This window comes from Phalacrocorax carbo, chromosome 4, assembly GCF_963921805.1.
Source record: "Phalacrocorax carbo chromosome 4, bPhaCar2.1, whole genome shotgun sequence".
Classification (NCBI taxonomy): Eukaryota; Metazoa; Chordata; class Aves; order Suliformes; family Phalacrocoracidae; genus Phalacrocorax; species Phalacrocorax carbo.
This window is the reverse complement of record NC_087516.1, coordinates 29,587,324-29,613,311: the sequence shown is the minus strand read 5'-3', so window position 1 is coordinate 29,613,311 and position 25,988 is coordinate 29,587,324. Positions and strand designations below refer to the sequence as shown.

Sequence of the window (25,988 nt, the reverse complement as noted above, 5' to 3'; positions counted from 1 at the left end):
GCTGTCACCAACATCCAGGCACAGCTTTAAAAGGACAAAAATCAGGACAAGGTTTTCAAACTCCTTTGCAGGCCAGTCCGTTGAGGCAGCATTAACAGTGGTTTTATGTGTCTGCATTAGCCCAGCGGGGAATGGATGAACAGAAACAATATAACCTTGCTCTGAGCTCTTGGTTGGGTGACTAAATGTAGGGGTAAATGGATGACCGCAGAGCTGAGAAATTTGAGGTTAAGACAGGAGCCAAGGCAGAGCATGAAGAGCAGCGGGTTTGCCTCGATCCCCCACTCCCCTCTTCTTTGAGAGACAACTAAAATTGGCAGTATGTGCTTCAATAAAAATTCATTTCTAAAGGAGGAGGGTAAGGAAGATATATTTAAGATGGCATGAGATACACCTGTCCTGCTGATTGTCATTAAGACAAACAGCTCTACTTGACGAAGAAAGACACTGTAGCGCTCCTTTAACTCGGCTTGCACCAGGTTCAGTCAGGCAGCAGTGCAGCTGGCCTTACCCTCAGCCCTGAACAGGATCCAAACCAAACTCCTTGTAATCCAGAGCTTGGGCCACCATTGCTTTCTCCCGTCAGCATTTTGTCACCCATGTGAAGAACAGAGAGCAGCAGCAGCTGTGAAATGATACGGCAGTATTAACCCTGCTGGGCGAAAGGGCAGTGAATAAGGATCAGTCAGATAACTAAGCTTTTGTAATGGGATCTACAGATTTGTTTGCTGAACACCTGAAGGGGAACAAAGAGGGCCCTGAGACAAACACGGGAGACTGCTGGGAGTGAGTGCAAGTGCAGTGATGCTGGGGTTAGAGCAGGGGGCACCTGGCCCAGCCCAGCAGCCTGTCTGTCTGAGGCCAAGGCGGGATGCCTGGGGAGGGCACACGGCTGGGGAAAGCCCAGCATGTCTGTCCCCATGACCACACTCCCACCACCAGCATGTCACAGCCCAGACATTTCTTGTTCACCTACGTGGCTTTAAGCAGCTAATGCTGTGCAGAGTCCAAACTCAGGTCACTGCTGCCCTACTCCCGTACTAATAGACGCTTTTTTTTTTTCTTGGGGAGAACAGAGGCCAGGAACAACACAGAACATGGGTGTCTCTGTTCATCTTCCTGTTACTGTATAGAGTTTTCATGCAAAGAAAACCCAAACCCTAGCATGGGCCACTTCAATGCTTTTGAAGACATTAGTTGTCCTTCTGACAGAAAAAAACTATTTGCTCTATGAATGCTCCTTCCTTGAACACAGAAAAGCAAAGTTATGTAGAAACCAACAGAAAAGTACACTACTGGACTAATTTCAGCAAATACTTTTAGCAAGAAAACAGCTATATCACACCAAGAAATGCTGGCGTCCTCAGAAATGAGCAAGAATTGTTTCCATTCATTTCAGCTTTATCAATGAACATAGCTGTAAAAAAGCTTGAAAAATATATCACACTAAGTATCTCCCAAATTGACTTCAAAGTTGAGCTGGGCAGGGTGGCAGGTGGGCACCCAGTTCTTCTCACAGCCTTGCTGCTGGAGGCACATGGAGCAGCTGGTGTCAGGTGTCTTGAGACTGTGTGATGGGTGAGGGGAGTAGCTTGTCCGACATCGGACCAAGTTGTACTAGCAAGGTTTTGAAGCAGCAAAAATTTGTGAAAAATTGGAATTTTGGCTACAAAAATTCTCAAGAAAATAATGGCAAATAAAGTGGAAAAGAACAGAAGAATTAATGGTTTGCGCTCTCCGTGTTGTGCAGGATGACTGACAGCTGAGCAACACTGGACACCACAGTCGCCTTCTCAGGAAGGCAGGTACCACTCATTGCGAATATCCTTCCTGGGAAATTAATTTCCCTTCCTGGGAAATTTCCTGGGAGGGAGGGCAGCACAGGCCCTTTATCTTTGTAAGGTATTAAAAGCATTTTCCGAAAGAAAACGGAGTTACATATGATTACCTATGTTTATGTTGATGACAGGAGCTCAGCTTACAACAGCAGAATTATCTTTTGTTTAGTCTTAGTCTTCTGAAAGATGCATTCCAGCTGCGTGAGAGTGCCAGGCTATGGCGAGAATCTCAGTCGTTCCAGCCTCCAAAGCTAGGGTTTTTTTTCCTGTAAGTCACTGTTTGTAACAGGCATGGATGACGCACCACGTTTAAAAACCACTTTGCTGGTACGGCATCATTTTAGCTACCTGTTCCTTTAAATCCTGCTGAAGATCTGCACATCCATTTAAGCACCACAGTTATGTTTTGTGTCCTGAAGGCGCTCAATGTAGTTGCGGCAGTTTATAGTTTAGTGCAAAGAGGAGGGTGACACACAGTACAGCTGTGTGAGATACCAGGGCCGAAAGCACCATTATACAACAATCCGGTGGAAAGTGGGCCTGATGGAACCTGCTCCTTTCAGTTCTTCAGCTCTTCAAGCAGAGAGCACCTTCGTTACTGTGAAAGTGTGTGTAAAACCTGAATAACTCCAGAGAGCACCGGGGTCCCAGCCTCATCGTCCTGAAACAAGACTGCTACGGGTACGCTGCCTGTAGGTGTCAGGCTCGTCCTACAGAATGGCCAATGCGCGAGTCAAGACCAGGGGCGGGGGCGTTGATTTTGTTTTTTAAATCAAAGCAACCTCACATCACACCTGTTTTACTTAAAAAGTAAAAAATACAATCTCAAGCTTACTTCTGCCCTTAGAGATCAAGAGGGGGAGAACTAAAACATACTGCTGTCAGATTAAAGTTTCCTGCATCTGTTTTCCTCAGAAATACTTCTATTAAGACGTTAGCTTTAAATGATCAGAACTGCATGCTCTGCAGCCACCCCGAGACTTCAGCAGCGTAAGCAGCTTCGACCTTCCACCTTACATGTTCATCGCTGATTTTTCTTCACCACTGCACTCAGACTCCTAAAGGGTAAACATGCTACCGAATAAAACACGACCTAGCACTTCTACACCAAAACCCAAAGAAGCTGTCATACCTTCGCTCAAAGTAAGAGAACTGTACGAACAATATTTTCTATCTCCAGTCCTGCAATATGATGATGCTAAATATACACAGTAGTTTAATATAGAAGAGTTTGTTACAGAAACCTACTAAAAGAGAAGCAGCCTGTGATTTTGACACTGCTCTCTTTTCCTGAAGGCGTGTGGGGCAAACGGTGCCGAGTGCTGATCTGAAAGGCGATGAGGGAAGCGGGAGCGCATTGCATTTTAGAAGCAGGAGGTGTGAAGCCAGCTCTACAGAAGTAGGTCAGCTAACTCGGGGGGAAACATTTTCATCTATTGGCTTAATTACAAGACTGGGGACTACGCTGGTATAAACAATCAATAGTAAGCCTCACAGGTTAAACAGATTTAATATTAAGTGTATATATATATAGAAGCAAACCTAGCTTCACTTTATTAATACCAAGATAAGAAAAAGATGGCATTCACATTATTATTGGATACGTTGCCTTGTAGCAAAATGCAATTGCAGAAAGTTACCACGTTCGAAACAAACTTCTTGCTTGTATGTGAGCCAGAAGATAGGCATTCATATGAGCACTACACAGAACGTGTACTTAATTCAAAGGCGGCTTCCTAGCTACACTTTTACATTGCGCAATTTCCTGCATAAGTTCCAGAATTTTAAAAATTAAGAATTTGTTTCGTGTGGTGAAGTGAGCACGAATCCTGTAAAAATAGAAAGGTGCCTTGTGTACGTAGAATCACACAAACAAATCACTCTGGATGAAAATTCAGAATCCATCTCTCCACGTAACTCTGAATTACGCATCGTCCTTCCAGAGCATGGGCACAACACAAGTCTACCTCAGTCTGTCAATGAAATCACAGATTTCACCCAACTACAGCATTATACTCTGTATAGCGTTATACTCTGTTCATGAATTACAGGGGGCAGAAGCTGATGTTGGTAACTTCTAGGAAAGTGATATACGGCTCTTGAAAAACAACCCAACCAATCAAAAAAGCCCTAAACCAACACCCTCTAAATTTATAAAGGCTTCTAAAACAAGTTATGAAAAATAATGATCCCAGAAGTATTTTGTGGTAAGAATATTTTATATTTTTTTTTTTACACTTTTAACACTTACAAAAACATTCAAACACAAAAAAAAATTTAAATAACTTTGGAAGCAGAACAAGTCCTTCTGCCTACACACATACAACAATTCCGAGCTGTTGGCACAAAAAGTAATCCACATTCATAAAACCCTTACTACTATATCAAACATAAGTTAAGTAAATCATAGGCACTAGTTTATCAAATCCGTATTTCCACACTTCTGCAGTAAATCTCTAAACACGGAGCCCCATGATTTCCTGATATCAATAAACTGGTAACGCACAAAGGCTTTGTAGTAAACAGACAGGCTGTCGTTTCAGGAAGTCGTTCGCTGTATTTCAGGGGGAGAACAGCAGAGGGAAGAATCCTCACAAAACTTAAGCTGAACTTACCCAAGTGATGAATTACTTAACTTAAGGAAAGGTACACAACGGTTTGATGCAGCCATGGTAAAACCCCCAATATCATCATCTAAACTGACTTTCAAAATTTAAAAGTCAATCAAGTGTTCGATAAAAATCCACCAATTAAAATTCACCTTTTTTCAGCGACTGCAGCATTGCTTTGTAAAATGCTGAAATGTTAAAATTCCGGCTTTAGTGAGAATATGTGCATTTGGTCGAATCCTCTCTTCTGCTTAACAGTGACACGAGACACTAACTGACATCCATTGTCTGTGCCGGCAAGTGACACAGGGCTAGATTAGTGGCATGTACTGGTCTACTGGTGCAAGGTGGTTTCTTTACCCCTGCTGAAATATCTTACTGCATTACAGTATATTTGATACCCTGACTCCAAAGTCTCAGCACAGACCTTGGCCTGGAGCGTAAAGTTGTTCATCAACCCAAAGTTTGCTTGTGTAATTAGAGCTGCAAATTAGTCTCCACTCCTTCCTATTTGGCTTCTTCCAAGTCAAGTAGTATTGCATGGCTTTTCATCCAGGAGTATGTTAATGCTGGCCTAAAATTCAAGTGCTGGAATTTCAGGGTTAGTTATCCTCTTAGTGGTGGGAGTCAAGATACACCAGCAGTTGCAAACTCAGATACTAACGGGGCTGAAGGCTACCTACCGTCCAATCCAACTTGTAGTGTTTGTCAGTCATTGCACAAAGGATATACCATTCACATTCTCTTACTTCATCAACTGTACATCCAAAATACTGAAAAAGCTTCAAACAAATTCCCTTCCGTTTAACTAGTCCCACCCAATACAACTTTAGTTACAAGTGTTTGCATGATGTCTTCCAAAACAGAAAACAATGGTTCCAATGCTAATTATATGAGTGAGTTGTTCTGAGCAAAATGTGTTAGAATAAGTCAGAGCCACCGGAGGAATTTAATAGCTTGTAAACAGACATAGCAGGTTTCATACTCTGTTACCAGTAATGTAAGATACACATATGTAAGGCAAAGTACATATTTAAACACGCTTACATGGGCAATATCTTCTGTAAAAATATTTACAATTTAAAATAAACCAATTTAAGAAATGGATGAAAGTAAAAAAATAGGATACAGAAAACTCCCTCATACCATGGAACATCACCTAAATGAATATCATTTGGCATCAAGAGTCAACTCATTACCTTAAAATTTGTATGTTACAAGTGCATAGTTGTGTCTCCTTCTCCTTAACTATCAGCATTTACAGTTGCTCCAGGCTGCAAGCATAGTGGTATGGTATTAGGACAAATTAACATTACGACTTGCTCTTTCCTTTTTAAGGACACCTGCTATAAAAAGTTTTTCCCAAGTAGCGAGCCGTGAGATAAAAACGTGGCTAGAAGAGCAAAGGCCATCCTTCCTGAGCCAGGAACTTTAAGGTTAGAAAGATTGTACAACTGATACTAAGCCCTTTTGGCAATCAAACGTAAAAGAGCGTGTAAAGCTGATAAATCAACATAGGAAATATGCAATCTATACTATTGCATTTGTGTCTGCTACATTGAAACTTTTAATGTTAATAAAAGCCATGGCTACTACTTACTGTTCTGCCTAATCCTCCAGAGTAACTTCTGATCCTCCCTGAAGGATGTACGTACCACTTTCCCCAAAGAGAACCTCATACAATTGTTAAAAGCAATGTTCCACTAGCACTGTAGCAGTCTGCAATCAGAATATTAGCTCTGATTAATGTAGTCTTGTTTCAATAGTACATATTCCCCAATCTTTCTGCTGAATTAGAACAGGCTGAAAATGAAGTTTTGGACAATGTAAGTTGACTGTTACACTTGCTGTTTTTCAAGATGGGCATTTCTTTGGCATTCGTTAGGTTTTTGCCCAGACATTGGCCACTGTCATAAATGCTCATATTGATACATTTTTAGCAAGCAAGAAAAAAACCCAGAAGTGATAGCAATTTTCATGTAGCAGTGATTGTATGATCACCAAACATCTGATGTTAGATGTCATTAAAGTGCTGCTTTATAATCTCTGCCAGTTTGTGCTAATTAGAGACAGAGAGGTCTGGAATTTTTACAAATCCCAAAAGTCACATCTGAACAGTTTGTATAATCAAGCTGTCTTTTAGCCTGGTGAGGAAGCATCCATGAGCACTGGAACTTTGCATTAAGCTTTGCAGTTCAGTAGCAGCCGTCTTTCCAACTCTCGTCTTTCACGTTGCCATAGGTTTTGGGAGTGGGTAATGATCTAAATAAAATGAAATATTTTTTCAGTTTCATACATAACTGCTAAAGTCTCCATCTACAATACATAAGAACTTAAATATTTTATAAATAATTGAAGTAGACGCTTCACCCATTTACTTTTCTGCAATACAGTTTACTTAAGATAAACCCCAAAGTAGTTTCTGTTTCAGGTTCTGTGTGTTGTATCTTGGCAACTACCATGTCAGAAAAACGTCTGCATAAATAGAAAGAAAACTTTTTGCTATTATACCCTGGGGGAATACAAGCTTAATCTGCTGCCACCTAAAAGCAGGCCATTTTTTTCAGTGATGTATAAAACAGGGAAATCCTTGTTTAGAGTATTACATTTTGCTTACATCAAAATCTTCACATTCATAGGTACTTCATTGTTGCATTGTATACAGGTACTGCATTAAGTACATAAAACTTTCAAAAAAAAAAAGCGCTGTGTAAGTTTAATAAGTAAAACACTTCTGTAAGCAAAGTTGAGATTTGGACAACCACACTTCACTACTACTAAGAACTTCCTGTCAAAACCAACTGCCTTTTATTAGATGAAGTTCCATACTGCTGACAGTGCAGACTCAGAGTGCAAAACAGTCAACGTTGTGACAGTCCCTTGTCACTCCCCTCCCCAGCACTCACTGCGGAACAGAACTCCGCTTTGCTATTTACTGCTGTTTCATCTTTTCTGCGGTACTGAAGACCAACTGTTTATCCTTTCTTTTTAAAAGGTTCTTAATATTCCTCATGGACGGCTGCTTATTTGCATCAGTTGGCTTCCACTTGACACCTTCAGTGAAAATCCACATTAGCATGACATTAAGAGCACATATTCTAAATTGTGCATCACTTCCCTCTGATTCTGCTGCAGACAAATTGCCCATGTAGCCTTTCCAGTTAAAGTTTAGTCTCCCTTGTGATTGTTTTCCAAAGCACTCTGACATTAAGCAACTTCTACAGTTGAGGGCTAGCACAGAAGTTATATTTGAGCTGAAAGTTCTGTTTTGTCCTGTGGGGCAACCGCATTCATTTTTACGATAAATTTAGCACATGTTACGGATATCTCCTCTGTCCACACACATCTTCCTTCCTGAAGTTTCTAGCTGCCCAAGGAAAGACACTGTTCTCACCGTGGTACCACTGTTTGACATATGGATTACAAAAGGAACTGCAATAGTTCTAACTTCAGAACGTGTCACTCACTGGTACAAATGAATTTTCACTTGCCAGCTATATTTTGGTAACTTTTTACCACATGCAAACAAATTCTTATTGCCTTCTCATCCAAGATTAAGACACTTTATTTACTTAGTTTAGTATCTTTGGTTACTCATTTCACTTTCACTCCTTTACCTTCACTCTCTAATTCAGGAACCTTTTTCTCTTGGTTTTGCTTTAACTGATTTTTGGAAAAATAGTCAAATACTTCCCATGGAGGTCTCCATTTCCATTCTAAATATCTTGACACCAAATTAAGAATTGCAGCACAAATACATAATGTACAAAATTCATTACGAGAACGTCAAACTAAGACCACCTGTCACATACTCACCTGCGAACAGGCTGTGCAAGTTTGCTACGAGGCACTGGGATGCCCCCTGCAGAAGGGGCACTGGGTCTGGGCAAACCACTCCTCATCCCTGCTGTCCCTGCCGGTCTGGTAAGAGTAGTACTGTTAATACTGCTGGCAGGGCTTGGCAAGCCTGAACTCTGGGCTGCAAGAGGCCCTGGTGAAGAACTACTGTGTGTCAGCTGTGTGGCTTCTGAAGAAGCAACTGAACCAGGTCCATGGTTACTAAATGCTTTCACTGGTTGTCGGAGAGCTAGAGGAGACGGTGCTGCAGGTGAGCGGAATTTACTTGAAGAAGGTACTGGAAAATAAAATTACAGAAGTTACTTTCAAGCTTAAGTTACAGTATAACTGAAATTAAGAACAGGAAATTATGTGAAAATTCAAACAATATGGGATGTGTAATGGAATACAGCCAATCAAGCAGCAATGAGAAACAGGAATTCAGATGTCCTCTTTTTCCATATGTTTTTGATATCATAACTCTAATGCCCCTTTTGCTTACTACAAATATTTATTTATGTGGATTTACAAGTAATACTAGTAAGGCTCTAAGTATTATATCAGTCAAGTCAAAAGAAACAGAGGAGAACGTATCTGTTAAGAAATTTAGCTGCATCAGAAACCTGTGAACTAACTCCCATCCCTGAAAGAGCTCATTGAATAACACAGGATTCTAGTGTGATACAGTCTTCAAATAAATTCGAAGTGTATATTGGCTTTCAATGATGAATTCTGAGCCCAGAATATCTTAATGTTTCTTTTATGCTCTTTTTAACCAAATCCATTGAATTTGAATTCACCTAAAGATATGGTCACGTCCCAGATTTACTGATTGATGGGGAAAAAAAAGACAGGGTCAGCCAACCCCCAACACCAAAGAGATTAAGGTGCTGCTATGTAACTTAAACCAGACAACTATAACAATTTATAGCCTTCCTTTATTTACAAACATTACCTAAATTATCAGTATAACTAATATCTGAATTCAAATACCCTGTATCTGAGTTACTATGTAAAATACAGGTCTTTATCAAGTCCTTTCTGGGAAAAGTTAAGCCAGTGAAAATCCATTTAGAGGCTTAGATTTACAATACAGCACACTGTTCAACAACGTGCACTTGCAAATGTGCTCCACTAAATTTACTTCTGTACATCTCTTTTACTCAATGCTATTAATGCAACAGCAAGAATTCTCACTTGTTATACACTCAGGAATTACTTCTGAATTTTAGTAGACAGCTAGCAGGGAATGACAACTGATCCTCACAGTAAAATACTGACAAAATGACTATTCAGCAGTTCTTTGATAATACCAAACCTTAAGCACAATTATTAATGAGTATGAGAAATATTTTCAAAATATGCATAATGTTTCACTAAACAGAATACTTAAACTAATCCATCATCTTCATAATTAAATGGGATTTCACCAGCTTTTCAAACTGATTAGGGTAGGTGAGTAACAGTCAACAATCAGGAAAGTAAAGCAAAATCACGTTTACATTTAGTGAATTTACATGAACTATTCTTTCCCTCACTAAATAAATTTTTACGCAAGTTGAGTCCTCTTTGACAGATGTTATACATAACAAAGATGGTCCTTCACATTGCTTTTATTATCATTTTACAAGCTAGATCCACTAAGAGCATGAGGGTTGAGAGAAGGGGCAAGTAATGACAGCAAGGTGACATCCTAAATGGGGTACAGAGGAAGTGGTGATTTTCAGGTTGTATTTTGATTTGTGGATTCGATTCCTTTCTGGGTTATCCAAGAGGGCCTTTCCACTGACACCGATACCAAACACAGCACGAAGCTGCTCATGGGAAAAGCTAACAAAAAAGGTGGCAGAGATGTCAACAATGCATGACAGTTGGTCAGTAGCGAGGAGAATAAATAAAACCCCTTAAAATAAAAACCTTGGCATCAAGCCAGAGGATGGATTAAGGAAAGCATTAACAGCAGAATGACTGGACAAGAGCAGTAGTGAAGTGCTCCTAGGACTAAGACAGATTACATATTAAAAGTTTTTAAAATGTGACATTGCCTGTAACACTGGTGCAATCAAATCTGCAGAATTTCCAAGTGAATCTACAGTGTAAACATAGGGAGCTTTTATCACTAAACTTCTCATTACAACACTTGCTTGGAACAAAAATACAGCATCATGTTAGTAACTGACCAACAGAGCAATGCCAGCATATAAATATAGGGGCCTCTTGTAATTTGGGCCTCTCACAGGCACAACAGGGAAACAGTTTTCAGGAACAGAATAAGCAATGAAAAGTTGTAACTGAAGAAGGCCTGTCACATTCCAAGTGAAAGTAAGCATCCAGTAAATTAGTCCTCTCCTTTCTCGCCAGTTTTCTGTTGACCATATTTTACCATGCTTCCAACTTGAGCTGTCAATTCATAAAACGTTTCCTGTCAGCACAGCATTGCAGACATTGTTGAGAGCTGTATTCATTCTTGTACTCAAAGGAATTCATTGTCTTCCAGCGTGCTGTGATCTCCAAAGCAATCCACATGATGTAATCTCTGTCAAACTGCCTAATAATTCTATTCTACATATAAAGAATTTTGTGTTAGAGCGATTTTGGATATTTACTAAAACTCAGTTTGGCCCGTTTGTAAGACGGGATCACAAAGAGTGAGGTACTGCCTTAGCCAAAGACTATTTGATAACTGTACACCCATGTGCAGTATTGTGCTGATCCATGTTTTAATACAGACATGTAAACATGGAAGGGTAGTGCTTAACAACTTTACACAACTCCATCTCCTTAGAAACTAAACAACTAGAACCAACTACCAATAAAAAAAATCTGCTAACAAAAATAAACAGCACTGTGCAGTCACGACATTTAGATTTCCCACCCTCTCCAGATTCTGTCCTGATTGTGGGCAGGGAGCAAGAGATCCCCACCTGGCAAAGTAGGATGCTGTGAAGCTGCAACTTATCTGGCTTGCACCCAAGGCCTGCTGCTAGACACCAACTTCAAAACAGAATCAATTCCAATGCAGTTGTTAAATCATAACCCATTGTGATGAGATGATTCAGACTGATATGAAAGAACAGATGAGGTAAAACAATGGGAGTCAATACACCATTCTGTCATCTCAGTACAAGACAGACATGGACCTGTTGAAGCAGGTCAGAGAAGGGCCACAAAAATGATCCGAGGACTAGAGCACCTCTCCTATGAGGACAGGCTGAGAGAGCTGGGCTTGTTCAGCCTGGAGAAGAGAAGGCTGTGGGGAGACCTTATTGTGGCCTTTCAGTACTTAAAGGGGACTTATAAGAAAGATGGGGACAGACTTTTCAGTAGGTCCCATAGCAGTAGGACAAGTGGTGATGGTTTTAAACTAAAAGAAGGTAGACACACTAGATAAGGAAGAAATTTTTTACAATGAGAATGGTAAACCACTGGAACAGGTTGCCCAGAGGTTGTAGATGCCCCATCTCTAGAAACGCTCATGGTCAGGTTGGGTGGGACTTCGAGCAACCTCATCTAGTAGATGTCCCTGCTCACTGCAGGGGGGTTGGGCTAGATGACCCAAACCATTCTATGATCTGACTGATACTCGATGGCTCAATAAGCCATAACAAATCTCTTACAGTAAGGCAGAGTTATTTGAATGTATTCTGAACTGTTTTACACAAAATGGTAAAAAAAAAGCCAACATCTGTGTGTGAAAGGTGTCAAGCTCTGTAACGAATATATTTTAAGAAACTAAAACCATTGTTGCTTATAGTTGTTTATTCCTTTGAAACAAAAGTCTCAATTCATTAATGCATAATGCTCCTATACTTGTGAGAATCTCAGATCAGAAGCAAGAAAATCAACATGTCAAGGACTATAAAATAGCAAAGTACTGAAAAGGACATGCTGGGTCCTTATTTGCAGTGAGGCACGACAGCAACTATAAACTAGAATACGGAACTGGTGGTGCAATGTGCTCAGTTCCTCATTCTCTAAGGTTTAATAAAATTTTACAAGTAATATAAACTCAAAGATAAGTTAATTTTCTGTACATCTCCACAGCTCCAGACAAGGCCATTGACCTAGTAAGTGTTCCAGACATCCAGGTGAAGGTGAAGGCATGGCCAACCAGAAAGACAGCTGGAAAGCTTTGCAGAGGAATTGCGATGGTGGTCTTATGCCAAAGCAGAACACTGAGAGAACTTTTCTCCATTTGATACAAAATATTCTGAAGACTGCTAGAGACCACCTATTAAGCCACAAGAATCTGCTTCAAAGTCATTATACTTTGCTAAAACTTTCTGCATGGAATGAAGTTGACTCTAAGGAGGTAGTGTTGTTAAAACACTGAGAAACACATGCATTTTGTCAGCCACCCTCAGTACCTGCACAAAGGACTCTCAATTCTGAAAGGATTCTAGATTATAGAGTTTATCAATTGGTCTCAGGTAAAATATGATCTTTAAAATGAGATCTTCTAGATGAAGATCATGAACTTCTTTTATCTTAGTAGTGAACATGAGGCAGTGTCACATACAAGGCTGCCAGAATTAAAGATCAGTGAAAACTTGTGTAATTGGGTTAGAGACTTAATATATTTTATTTTCATCTCAAAAAGAAGCCAATATCAGCCATTAGCAAACTGGAATATATTATATAATAGTCTCTAATTCTTTAAGGAAAAAAATACAAATCTAAATTACTGTATGTTGGGGTTAATCTTCCAGTTTTGAGAGGAAAAGAGAAAGCGTAAGCACGTGCGCACATACGTGCAAAAGAAGTTGACATTCTATGCTCATCTTTTCAAGAATATACTCGTTAGCTTCTGCTTCCAGCACAAAGGATGATATTTTCACTTGTCTGCGTATTTTTCACAAAAGAAATTTTTTATAACTTTTGTTTTAAAAAACTGTATTTTACAATTTTTAAAAATCCTCTCCAAATGTAGCCCTAATGAATATGGATTCAGGAGTCTACTTTTTCTAATCCAGATTTCCCAGTTAATGCTAGAAGTCACCAATCCTTGGATTTCATCCCAAAATCTAATTTAGTACTTTCTTCCTACACGATGCAGGCTTGTTTTTTTAATGTCTAGACCAAAATGTTATATACGTTGATACAGCAAGGACCACTTGGTTAATCTCAACATGCAACAGCAATTTTATTGATCTAGAATGTGTGAGATTTAATGCAGGTGAACAATTATCTGAGATTTGCTGGAGCTGGATAAGAGGTTGTAGGTTAATTACCTCCTTTTGTAGATGGAGTTTGAAGAAACTGTTTGGTTTTGAAGGCAGCACGAGGCAAATTTTTCTGCCTTTGCAGAGCTGTTGAAAGACAAGAAATGTTATATTTGTCTAAGATAAGAAAACTAAGTTTACTGGGAATTTCAGAATTGCATCCACTTGTGAAGCGTCAAAGAACAGAGTGAGTAAAACACTCAAAAAGCTGTTATGACTCTGGAAGTGATGGGGTATTTTAAATGGTGCTTGCTCTTAATGGCAACGAGTTACAGAGAGCGTGTCAGAAATGTTGCAGTGCAAAACGCGCAGATTCTGTAAGAGTAAAGCTTCTTGCAGGGCAAAAATCCCAGAAAGGCAAAAAAAATTAATACACCAAAGGGAGAACAAGCCACCTAGCAAACATGCTGCAGCAATATGAGTACAAGATTAGACACAAAGATGAAAACTGAACTGTCATATTTGACCTAGCAAGACTAAACTTTTAATTTTAAAGGAGTTTTCAAAAAATATTCTAACACTACACAAAAGTGTAAATCTTTGTCTAAATGTGATCGTATAAAAGTTATATTTTCAGTTATGCAAACATAAACCCTTTTGAGAGATGTGTGGGTTTTTTCCCCCCTCAAAAATGTATGCAAGAGGACTCAAACTTAAAACAAAGACGTAATACTACTAAGAATTACCAGCTGCCAGCATGTAGACAGCATGACTAAAATTGGGTTTTCATTGCTTCTATTTCCAGCCTTTTTTCTAGTAATGTTCAAGGGTTGATACTGCTGCCTTGAACTGACCTCACTACCTACCAGTTACCAAGAGAGAAGCCAGTGTTCCAAGAGCTGCAGGATCTTGGCAAGGAAAGAATTACCTATTGCCAGAAGGAACGCATCGACTCAGCATATTTTCACCACAGCATATTGAAGTGGAGAAGGAGGAAAATAGTCAATGAAATAAAGCTTTGCCTACAGAAAGGCTTCTTAAAACGATAAGATATGAATAAACATCTCTGTTCACATCAGTGTATGGAGTTTTATACCAGCATAAAACTGATTGCAATAGCAAGGCTTATTTCCATAGTGAGAAGGAAGAAAGATGGGGGAAACAGCTGTGCATTAAGATCATGACCCTGAGTAAGAAAGCTCAGTAATCCTATCACCAATTGGTGAATATTGCTATAAGAAGGTAGGGGAAGAGCAATTAGAATCCTAGAAGATTTTTAACTCATATTATTAAACTTGATAGCATACAATAGCTGCCATCGCCTTTCCTATCCTTCAGTCTGCAAAATTCACAATATTTTGTGAACTATAAAAGAAGTTCATCATGTGTTTTACCTTCGTTCTGAAAATATGCCTAGTCGGTCTATTCATTTCAGTCTTAACTAATTAAAACCTGTCATTTTCAAACAAACAGCAAAAAGGAATTGAAGTGTTTATAAACATGATAAAATTATGCTTGTGGTTGTTAATAAAAAAGCTTCCTTCTACTAACTAGAATCTAATGCAAAAAAGCATGCAGCAATATGCAGTTCTTATTCAACTTCTGATACATGGTCTTCCTAGAAGCTTTTTTAAGGCATACCCATAAACAGCCAATCAAGCGCAGTGAGATGTTTAAAAATGAGCACAATTCCTAGGAATTTAGTGAGGCAGACCACTGGCCAGAGTGTTTCTGTCCACAAGTATTCCATTATACCACTTTTTACTGAATCAGTGTTTCTGTTATACCACACAAAATCAAGAACAGCTTCTTCCTTTGTATTTATGATCTTGAATTTAGTTTGCCTCAATTTGTTCAGTTAGATTTAAATATGCTACTGCACACGGCACTAAGTTTCTTCCCCCATCATTATTTTCACTCCTTGCAAGTCAGAGATGTGGGATGATATGGAAAGGATTTAAAAAAATATGTATGTCCAGTTCTTTCCTTCTCAATGGAGACTCCAGGAAATAGAGACTCAATAGCTACACAATTATGTGCACTGAATCACTGAAAAGAACTTCAGGCAGTGCAATCTAAGCAATGCTAAGGGGACATGCAGTTTGAGATAAGCATGGAGGGCATGCTTACCCACACTATTTGCTGCTCTTGAAGTGCTCCGTATGCTATTACATTACCTGTCACAAATAGTACATGCTGAATACACATAGTTATGTTTACTTCTGATCAACCAAATTGGAATACTGTTTCCTCAAAGCATACACTTTCTTCTTATACTCTGAAGATGCCAAGCAGATGGATCTTGGCAAGCAGACTAGTTACTTTACTGATAGTTTCAACAATCTACAGCTTAGTTCTTTGAATAAGTATTATGTAGTACCAGGTAAGTACAAAAGTATCACACACAATCCACTACAAAGCACATATCTCCTGTGTGGAAACCACCCTGGAAGTTCTACAGCTTTGCACAATCTATGTGGTGTAGGACACAAATACAGAGGCTTCCTTCATTCTAACACTTTAAAGTCTAAAAGATACCTACTCCTTGGAGAACACAAGTATTACTCTATCTTCCAGTGTTTTAAGAGGTAGGATATTTAATTCACTCAATCTCTTCTCAAAAAGAGTTTGGATTTTTCATCACATTACAGCTAAAGCTTAAAATGCCAAATGTTTTCATGTTTTACAGTTGTACCTCTGAACATATTATAACTATCTTCCTTCTACTCTTTAAGCAAGCGTGTACAATTTGCCTATGTAACCGTAACAGGAATTGTCTCTTCAGAAACTTACTGGATTCCTAACTCATTTTTGAATGCCAGCAACCATAGCAAGTTCAGTATTGCAGCCACAGCAAATGTGCAAGTAAATTATGAACAGCAGATCTTTGACAAGGAGAAAAGTAGTGACCTCGGGTGGCAAGCCAGCATCCTTGCAAAGGTAAGCTCATGCAAAACTAGCGGGTATATGAGGAAGCTTTGAATCCCAAGACCCAGAAGTCATCGCCAAGGGAAAACAAAAATTTGCTGCAGTTTAACAGTGCTGTGTGCAAGGTGACAAAATATGAAACCAATAAACAAAAAGTATACAATAAAAAGGACACAATTCTGGAAATTTTTATACAATGTACAGTTTTGCAGAAAATTTCTTAATCCAGACTAAGCAAAGATACTTACTCATTGACTTCATACACAAACCGTTTTACGATTGTCAATAGCAAGACTCTGACAAACATCTGTAAGAGCAGGGAAACTGTAAAAGCTAGAAATCTGGGCTTTATTAATGATACTTAACTTACATTTACATGTAAGTTGGTCTAGAGTGGTTCACATTTGGGGAAAGAGTCCCACGGGAAGGCAAGCAAAATTACCTAATAATTTCTATGATTTTGAACCCATCCACAAGTTAAAAAAATATATATGCATAAACATAAGTCACACTGCTTTGGCTCCTGCAATGAAGTAACTAAATACTGAATATTGAGACTTCTGCTGTCTGATCTTTCCATAGAGTTTCACTGTGAATATACTTTTAATACTGGAAATAGCCTCCTAGCCGACTAAGCTGCCCTCTGTGCTCTTCCCTTCCCAGTTCACTCAGTTTTAAAACACCGAATGAAGTCTGTATAGATTTTTACTAAAAATGTTTTTTTTTCCTTTCTTTTTGCTTATATTTCCCATCACAAAAATAACACAGTTGGAAAGCTGTTGTCCAACTGCTCTAAGTGCTTTACAGTTTGATAAGCCTGACTAACCGATGACAGTCCTGCATTTGAACTACACACATCCTTTCAGTTGTAAATCCCACCCTCTGAGCATTTGTGAAGATTGGAAGAAGGGGACAAGGTGAAAGGATGTGAGGGTAACAGATACTAACAATCACAAGGTCACATTCGCTTCTTTGGCTACAGTATCGCACAACTGGGACTGACTCTCCACGCAACCCTTAGATCTGGTCCAAGTAACTACAAAAATAGAAATCTTGTAGTCATTGGAGTGGTCTGTATTCCTTATTCTGTATTTAACTGTATCTGGTTACATTAACACACTGTTTTGAAACGACCAGGTAACAAGGCCAACTTAGGTATGCCAGTATGCCTTTACTGTTCAATGGGTAAAAGAAAAGTTTCATTCACAAACATTATCTAATATTTCCTGTCAAATATTCAGATTACTGATGAACTTTTATCATAGAACTTTTAGAGTTCAAAGCTCTACACAAAATAATATTCATAATGTGTTCTTCCCTTGAAAATGTCACACAAGATTATTAATTCTGAAACTTGTTTTAAAATGAAATGATCAGGAGACATTTAAACAACAGGAACTGTCAATATTGACATAGAAAGAAGCAGTGAATATTTAAGTTTAATTTGCTTTAGCTTCTTTAAGGTCACCATTTTTAAGAGACTTGTGAGATTAGTAGCGTTCTCACATCAGTAGTTCACTTTTGGACAAACTAGCAGCCACAAGCCCAGCAACGGGCTAATTTGTTTCACAGGACACAGGTTCATCCAAACCTTTTCTGAGAAATACTGATGCTTAAAAAAATAAAGCCTGCAACTGAATATATAATTTCCACGTTACCAAACAAAAGAAGAAAATAAACTGCAAAAAAGGATTAAACTTGCATGAATGATTTCAGATCATGTTTCACTATTTAAAAAAAAAAAAAGAATAAACATCATCTAGGTAAGTATTTTCATAGCCTAGTCAATGTTTGTAGTCTGTAAATGAAATTCAACAGTACAAAGCACTACACCTTCTGTAAATCACAGAAAATAAATGGTTTCTGAAATATGTATCGCTACTATATTTATACTATAGTACTTCTACATACACCATTAGGAAACTAGGAGTGATACCTTAATAAGAGATCAGAAATTCTTTGAATATACTCTGTACTAGATTTGGTGTACCAAAAAAGCAGATTTTCACACATATGTGATTAAAAAATCAGGATTAGCATCTCCAGTGTGACATGCAATGTTTCTCTCTGCCATGAAACCAGAAGGCAGCTGAGTACCATCACTTAATTCTGAAATATACACTGAAGTGTCACTAAAGGTACTTACTGGCTGAGGCCTGAGGTTGAATGCGAGGTATTCCTCCATTTGGCACTTGGAAGTTTGAGTCACTTCTGCTGTTTTTCACAGACTCAGCTTGGATGTTAGATGTCCTGGACAGGTTTGGAAGACTACGCCTTAGTTTTTCTGTATGAAACAACACAAAGATACCACATGTAGTCTGATGCCAGACAAAGTTCATGTTATAAATCCATAGTTGAACCCCAAATCTAAGTGACACAAATGGCAGCCATATAAAATTACACTGCAATTTAAAAGTATATTTTGTTACATTACAGTTCTTCCATTATCTTGCATTAAATTTATGTATTATCAGATCTATTATATAAAAAGTATTTATATAAAAAAGCAAGAATGTACATTTTTCACCTGTGGTAAAAAAAGCAAAGCATAGTGTGTTTTGAAATTGAAACATATCTGGATTATCATTATCTGGGTTTTGTTCTACTATTACAGATATTGTAAAGGCAAACCTAATTTGCAGTTTTGCACACTTCTGGAAGTCTTCATCTAGAAAGTTATTTACAATATAGAATGCTTGTCTGAAGATTAAAACCACATAGTAATTTTTGAGGCAATTTTTGGGACTACCCAGTCTCACGTCAGCACATTATACAACAAATAACAGCCAGCCACTTGGAAAGAAAGTCTTCACACACAGCGTTCAAAATTATTTAAGTGTCCGGTTATGCTTCATCTTTCATATACGACTTGACTGTCTATTCAGCTAATACTGGTTCTTCAAGGGTCTTCTAAAATTTGTACCATTGCTCACAGAATACAGAAAGATGCCATTAAATCCCTCTCAAGACTAATGACGTTCTCTGTATCTCCAACCCATGCAGAGCTGGGTTGATGACATACTTGGGAGAGAAGACTGCAGATGCCTTGTCAGGAGGAGCGGCCAAGCTGATTCTGCAGAGGGATGTGGGAAAAAAGTATGCTAATCATGCACAAACACTGAAGATGAAAACAAAAGTAAGTCTTCATAGGCTGGATATGCCTACAAGTGTACTTTCTGCACTCAGTAGTTTGCATTGTAGTTGGTACACTGTTGAACCCTGTCAACCAAATTTCCCTCTAACCATTTGAGAGAAAAAAAAATCCTAAACAACCTTTTTTGGCTGCTGCTATATTAACTCCAAACAACATTCAACTGCACAAAAACCATTGGAAGAGAATTCCTTAGAAGTGTTTCAGAAGCACGTGATCGCATGCTCTATTTTGATCCCTCCGGTATGTGGGATATCAGCTTTTGGTACCTTGTCTCTCATGGGATATTTTTGTTCTAACTCATCTAGCATACATTAAGACTTTCATAAAACCCCAGAAAAGAACAGGAAAGGAATTCTCAACTAAGTCACAATATGATTAATTACCTTTTGTGTTGTATGCCTTCCTATGCATCTAAAACTTCCCAAAGCACTTATGCGATGAGACTTAAGCTAACCCTTCCAAAAATATTATTGAATAGCTAATTAAATTTGCAGATCACCTTCCCCAAAAGCTCTAGCAGAGCACATTGATTTTCCTGATTCAAATTCTAAAATTTTAGTCAATCAAATCCTGTAAATGGCATTGACCTCTTTGCTATATTAGGGTGGAAAAAAAACCACCCAGAAAATAAATTATTTAGAAATGCATTTCTATATCATCTCTACTGCAGGCACTTGGCATCCAGCTTACCTGAAAGATGAAAAAATACAGTATATTTTTAATACCTAAATGTATATTATATCTGAATTTAAGGTTTTATTTGCCAAACAACAACTACATTTGTTAAAATGGGAACACATTTGTGAAGTTTCAGCCCAATTAAAGGAGTTTCTGCCAGACTGCTACCAGGAAAAAAAAATACATTCAAGAAGGAAAATCCTATCGGGATATGATATTTTGTTCTATGTCAATATAGTATAAGTGTGTGAAGTTCGCCACAAGCTTTATTTTTTATTATGCAGCAGTTTGCACAGCTTTGAGATATCTAAAGTATGCAAAGGCATGACTTAAGTACTAATATCTTTAAGGCTGTGTTCATGCTTAAAGATTTCAGAGTCCTGCACTGCAAGAAAGCATTCAGCTCTCTCACAGCTTACAGGCATGCATAAATTGCTGTGTTACTCTTATCTGACCAGTTACTTTCTCTGCATTTTATTCTGTTATCTGCAAGGCCTAACCCTACCTAACCCTAGTGAATTATAGTTTTCCCTGCACTCTGCTTTATTTTAGTGCATTTGCCTGCCAAAGATAGAACTTGGTCACCATTGAAACTCAGTTACACCCAGAGTCACTGGTGAACATCTAAAATAAATGTAAGCCTATCAACTCATCTGACTGTAACAGTTCCCCAGCAGAACTTAACCTTTGCTTTCTCTGCTTTTTCTTCAACTCTGTGATTAAGCCATGATGTTACACAGGCACACAGTTTTAGCACTGCACACTGACCAAAATCCTTTAAAGGAACTACACAACTATTTGTGTAATGAATTTGAGACAGAGCTTTTTACCTTCGCTTTTGACATTACTAGTCTGCAAATCTGTAGGATGGCCTTGAAGTGAAAGACGAGGTTGCTGTAAACGGCTAATCATAGGTTGGGGTGACACTCTACTGTACTCTATGCTTCGAGCAGGTGATCGGGAGCGAGGTGAATTCCTTGGAGATTGTTTTGGTGAAGGCCAGGGAGAACTGCGAGGTGATGGTGAGAACCTGTTAACAGCAGGGTGCACTGTGTGGTGCATGCCATCTTCTTCATCTTCTAAACTCTGTGCATCAAGCTCCTGATCACTGAATGTGCCTCGCCTTGTAGAATTGCAAGAAGAACCAGAACTACGCCGAGAAGCAGTTGCTGCATACTCTTGCCGGAGGCCTGGCAATAATGAGAACATTGTTTACTTGCTTCCACCCCACAAATGGTTCAAATAGAGACAGTGCATACAAATACCTACCCACTGCTCAAACTCACATTTGAGCACTTAACCATTACAAATGGCTGTGACAAATGGTCAAATAACATTTGAGCACTTCAACTCTTTTTATCTGAGTCATTATGTTAGTTCTAGATTAGTACCAAAAAAAGTTATCTACCAGTTGATAATGTCTTGAAATAAGTAGGTGAGTTCATTCCTTTTCCTGCTACAGCAATCATCAGTATAGGGTTGTGGATACTAGCAACATAGCCTACAGCTTAATTTTGATTCATGTAACATCCTGTAACAAATACAGCAGCCTATGACACAGGCTGACATGTCATAGCCTATGACATAAGAAATGCCTCTTGCAACGTATTAGTAAATGTAATAAAAAAGCTATATGATAAGCTACCCCTAGAGAAACTAGAGCTCTTAGACCAATGGTCTCCGAAGTGGGGTGCACACACCCCAGGGGGTACTCAAAACAATCCACTGGGGTGCAGGAAGAAAATCTTGTACTGCTAATAATGTTTTTACAATAGCATTTATTCCACCTTTATTTCATCCCTTTTCAACTTCTATTTTTGTGTACGTTTGTGTATTTTCATGTATGTAATATATTAGTAGAGTAATACAACTTTGTAAGAAAATATACATATATTGGGGAGTTGAGTTTTTTTTTTTCCACTGACAGGGGTACACAATAAGAAAGTCTGGAGACCACCTAGTCATACAGCTGGAATTACCATCGCCTTCTGCAGTCTCAGAGAAACAAAGAGACAGCCAAACTCTCAACTAAACCTATAATAGAAGGGAGACATTGACACAGGTGCTTTTCTTCACTATTCTTTGCCATCTTGACCTTACATTTTGGTGATTTAAATCATGGGTTAAGCACTGATGTCAACAAGACTAGATTACATTGGGAAGGCATGCACCTCCTGAGAAGACTGGTGGCAGGCAGCAGTCCAGTCTAATGACCATCCTTTAGGCATATACTGTATGCTACAAATTCATACTCTCCCTAGCATTTCTTTTGTCCACTGTTTCTAAAGAACACTTCTGCACAGCAACTTCCCTTCCTTATCCTGGAGGCAGAAGTCCTTAGCCAGCCTTCTCAGGAGAACTACGTTTGTGCATCCACAGTAGAATCTACACCCCTTTTCCATTCCTGCTAAGCAAGTGCTCCCGCATTTATTCAATAAAAAAAGATCAACCGCTTCACTTCATACTCAGGATGGAAAATACTTACTTTCTTCCTGCATTCGTGCTAAAATTTGCACATCTGTAACATCATTTAGCTTGTAATTAGACCCAATAGAGTCTTCATCCATCTCTGACGCGCTTAATTCACTGTCCAGAGAGGACTGTGGACTTAGCGGAGGATTTCTATCTGCTGAACTTTTAAAATGACCTAGAGAAAGAAAATAAAGTAACAGAAAATGTTAAGGAGGGGTGCGGAGGTGGGAAGACAAGCTGTATTTCCTTTCCTAGTAAAAGAACCACCAATCTGAAAATGGATTACTACTGAGACATTGAGACTGACAATTTAAAATATCTGACTGTGAACCTAGGCTGAAAATAAAATTTACACAAGCAGAGCTTAGCACTGCCTTCTAAAAATGAAGAACTTTATAACATCATTACAATGGTATTGGTTGGCAAAGCAAATTAATGATGTATAATCTGGTCCACCTGTACCAAGTTTCAACTGCTATGAAGTTTGCACAGCTCTTACAGAAAGAGCAACCGTATACCTGTTCCATCTGTGCTTTCACTCTTGTCTCTGGGCACTACCTTGTAAGACATAAGGTTGACTATATCTTGCTTGACAATACGGACTTGCTGATCCGAGCAATATTGCTTCAGTGTGGAATGCTTAAAATACAGTTTGTCTGAAAATACTACCTTGTCTATGCACACACCTTTGCTAAACTACAACATATCAGGAAAACTCTTCCTGCTTGCCACCTTCTGACTAACGCCCATTGCCAGTTACATTTCATCTCTGTCCTGCAGGCAGATACAGCATTGTAGCACACAACACAGAGCAGAACTACATTGACTAAAACAAAACCTGGGTAATGGGGCTAGTGAATATATTGCAGTGCAGGCTTCTTTTTACAAGTCCACAGCAAACTACACATAGTTGGACTGTCAAATGCAATGTTTTTTCATCTTCCCTGCAAGCTAACTTGTGTTCAAGTATATATAATAAGCCAACATTCTGACTGCAGAACAGAGACATGTTTAGGCATCGATTTTTCTGATGGAAATAAAGTGTCTATGGTGCAGAATGAAGGTAAAAACACATTGCCAGAAGTTAGCGTTTACACTGATGACTGCAAAGCCTCAAGGAATGCCTTTAATTAAAATACACGCTTCTACCTTAGATTATATTGTTCACATCTCAGAGGTATGGATGGATACATTGCATACCAAATGTTTTAGTTAGTAAGTAATAGGGTAGTTGCACTTTATAACTACCAAGACCTAACCTTTAAACATCTACTATACCACTTACATCCCACTCAATTACACAGCCAATTCTAGAAGCCGCTTACATATGTTAGAACTCCACAGAACTAATTTTGTGGAACTGCTAATACGCATCAGCCATGTTAGGGACACGGACATCCAGATAAAACATTTTCAATGTTATCTCATGCCAGAAAGGCTGTAAAAAGGCCTTTCCTAAAAAGCTTAAAGACTGACAGGTTTTTGGTGTCTTTCTTACTCTATTTCAATGTAAATGTAATCTATTTGAACACATTTTTGAAAGTAAGAGGAGGAAGGAGACAGGGAGAGACCAGACACACACACACTTACCTGAGGTACCAGGAGGTATGAGCTGTTTAACTAAAGCAGATTTCACTGGTGTTGAGGAGGGAGAGTTGAAACCACTGCTGTAGGGGCTACTGGTATTTGGACTATAGGAGCTTGCGTAACTGACTGCACTGAAAGGGCTGCTGTACAAACTCTGTCTCTTGAGAGCTGTATGGAAGAGGAAAGTGACAAATTATACTGAAGGAACCAGTGAAAAATGAATACGATGTTACATGGTATCTCCAGTGTGGTTTAATTACTATACAATTCAAGTAGAACATTTCAGTCACTGGGAAGTTTTTCCACAGTGTCGTAGCTAGGAGATGAAGAAATCGGTTGAAAGAGTAGGAGAGGGCAAGACAAGATAGCAACAAATATTTTCCCTGCAAGAATCAGATCTAAGATGGCTACAGCTGATCTCTTCAAGATGTTCAATGCAAGGCTTGGGAACGAGAAGGGAAGCAACTCAAAAGACAGTAGTAGCTGAGCTATGGTAACATACATCCTACACATGATTACATACAAACCAGAGCACACCATGAAGTCTAGTTCTCCAGAATTCACAGACCTGTCTAGATTGCACAAATAGTTCAATAGCAACCCCAAGACCGGCACACAGAGCTGAGCAATACCACCTACACAGGTCCCCAAAGCATCCACTAAAATGAAAAACACCATTAAGCAGGGCAAATGCTGCTGTTTCTATTTCTAGGTACCATGAACATACTGGGCACAACACACAATATTTGTATACATCAAGTTCTAATGCTTTGGGATTTTTATGTCCATGAGCTTTAAGCCCATATACAATATAGGATCTAAACTGCATATTTTCCTCTGCTATTTATTGTAAAAAATTTAATGCTAAAGTACTCTCTGATTAATTTTAACCACTGGCAAACATTTTCACTATGATACTGCAATTCCCCTAGTTGTATGATTTATATAGTTGCCTAAATGACTGCTTTGTTCAGAACCTACATTTTATTTGAACATAATAGAAAAATGGAACTTCAATAGGGAAGTGGGAACCAAAGGAAATTTGGTCACTTCTGGTAAAATCAGTTCCTTCATTACTGAAAATATTTTATGCCAAACAATTTTATTTTAACAAAGAACATTAAATTGCAAAACATTAAACTGAAAGTTAGAGATTCAAACTTTATGATATGTAAATCTACATTAGATTAAGTTGCAGCTCATGTAGCTGCTAGAAATTAAACTCTCCAAGTCATGACAGTATTGACACTATGCACCTATATTATAAACTGACAAGAATAGGCCTGGCAAATGTATGGCAATACACTCAAGTGGTTCTTCAAAAAAAAGGCAGAAATTAAGCTATGGAATGAGTATTGTGTGACGTGACATTTCTGTTACTGAATAAGGCTTCAATTAGTGCAGTAATAATTAGGCTACTGATAGCAGTGGACAAAAAAAGTAAGCAATTGAACTCTTCTACTGTGCCAGACAACTTGGCATTAATATGTTTACTAAAATCCTTTTTATTGAGTGTAAATTTTTTTTGACATTACAAGCCAAAAGAGACTCCAGCTGCATGAAATGCTGCTTTCAGCAAAGCCCGCTTCAGCTCCTCTTCCCTTCCCACTTTTGGGCCCTACCTCCTCAGTTGTTCAGTACAAGCAATAGTGGGGCTGCACTATTACCCAGCCTACTGAAGTGGATTTAGGTTAAATACATCTAGTATGTACCTGATTGCATC

General features: G+C 38.7%; 1 protein-coding gene across 2 annotated transcripts in view; it reads right to left on the bottom strand.

The window, feature by feature from the left end:
- Window positions 1–4,036: 4,036 nt before the first annotated feature.
- Window positions 4,037–25,988, bottom strand: part of SLAIN2 (SLAIN motif family member 2) — a 36,439-nt gene continuing 14,487 nt past the window's right edge. Inside the window, exons 3-9 of one of the 2 annotated variants that reach the window (XM_064449387.1) lie at window positions 24,269–24,433; window positions 22,692–22,853; window positions 21,037–21,396; window positions 18,521–18,658; window positions 13,516–13,593; window positions 8,264–8,582; window positions 4,037–6,709 (exon numbers count right to left, since the gene is read on the bottom strand). In XM_064449387.1, coding sequence (XP_064305457.1) covers window positions 6,643–6,709; window positions 8,264–8,582; window positions 13,516–13,593; window positions 18,521–18,658; window positions 21,037–21,396; window positions 22,692–22,853; window positions 24,269–24,433 — 1,289 coding nt within the window. In that variant the 3' untranslated portion in view covers window positions 4,037–6,642. The remainder of the gene's footprint in view (window positions 6,710–8,263; window positions 8,583–13,515; window positions 13,594–18,520; window positions 18,659–21,036; window positions 21,397–22,691; window positions 22,854–24,268; window positions 24,434–25,988) is intronic. The other variant, XM_064449388.1, reaches the window with a different exon arrangement.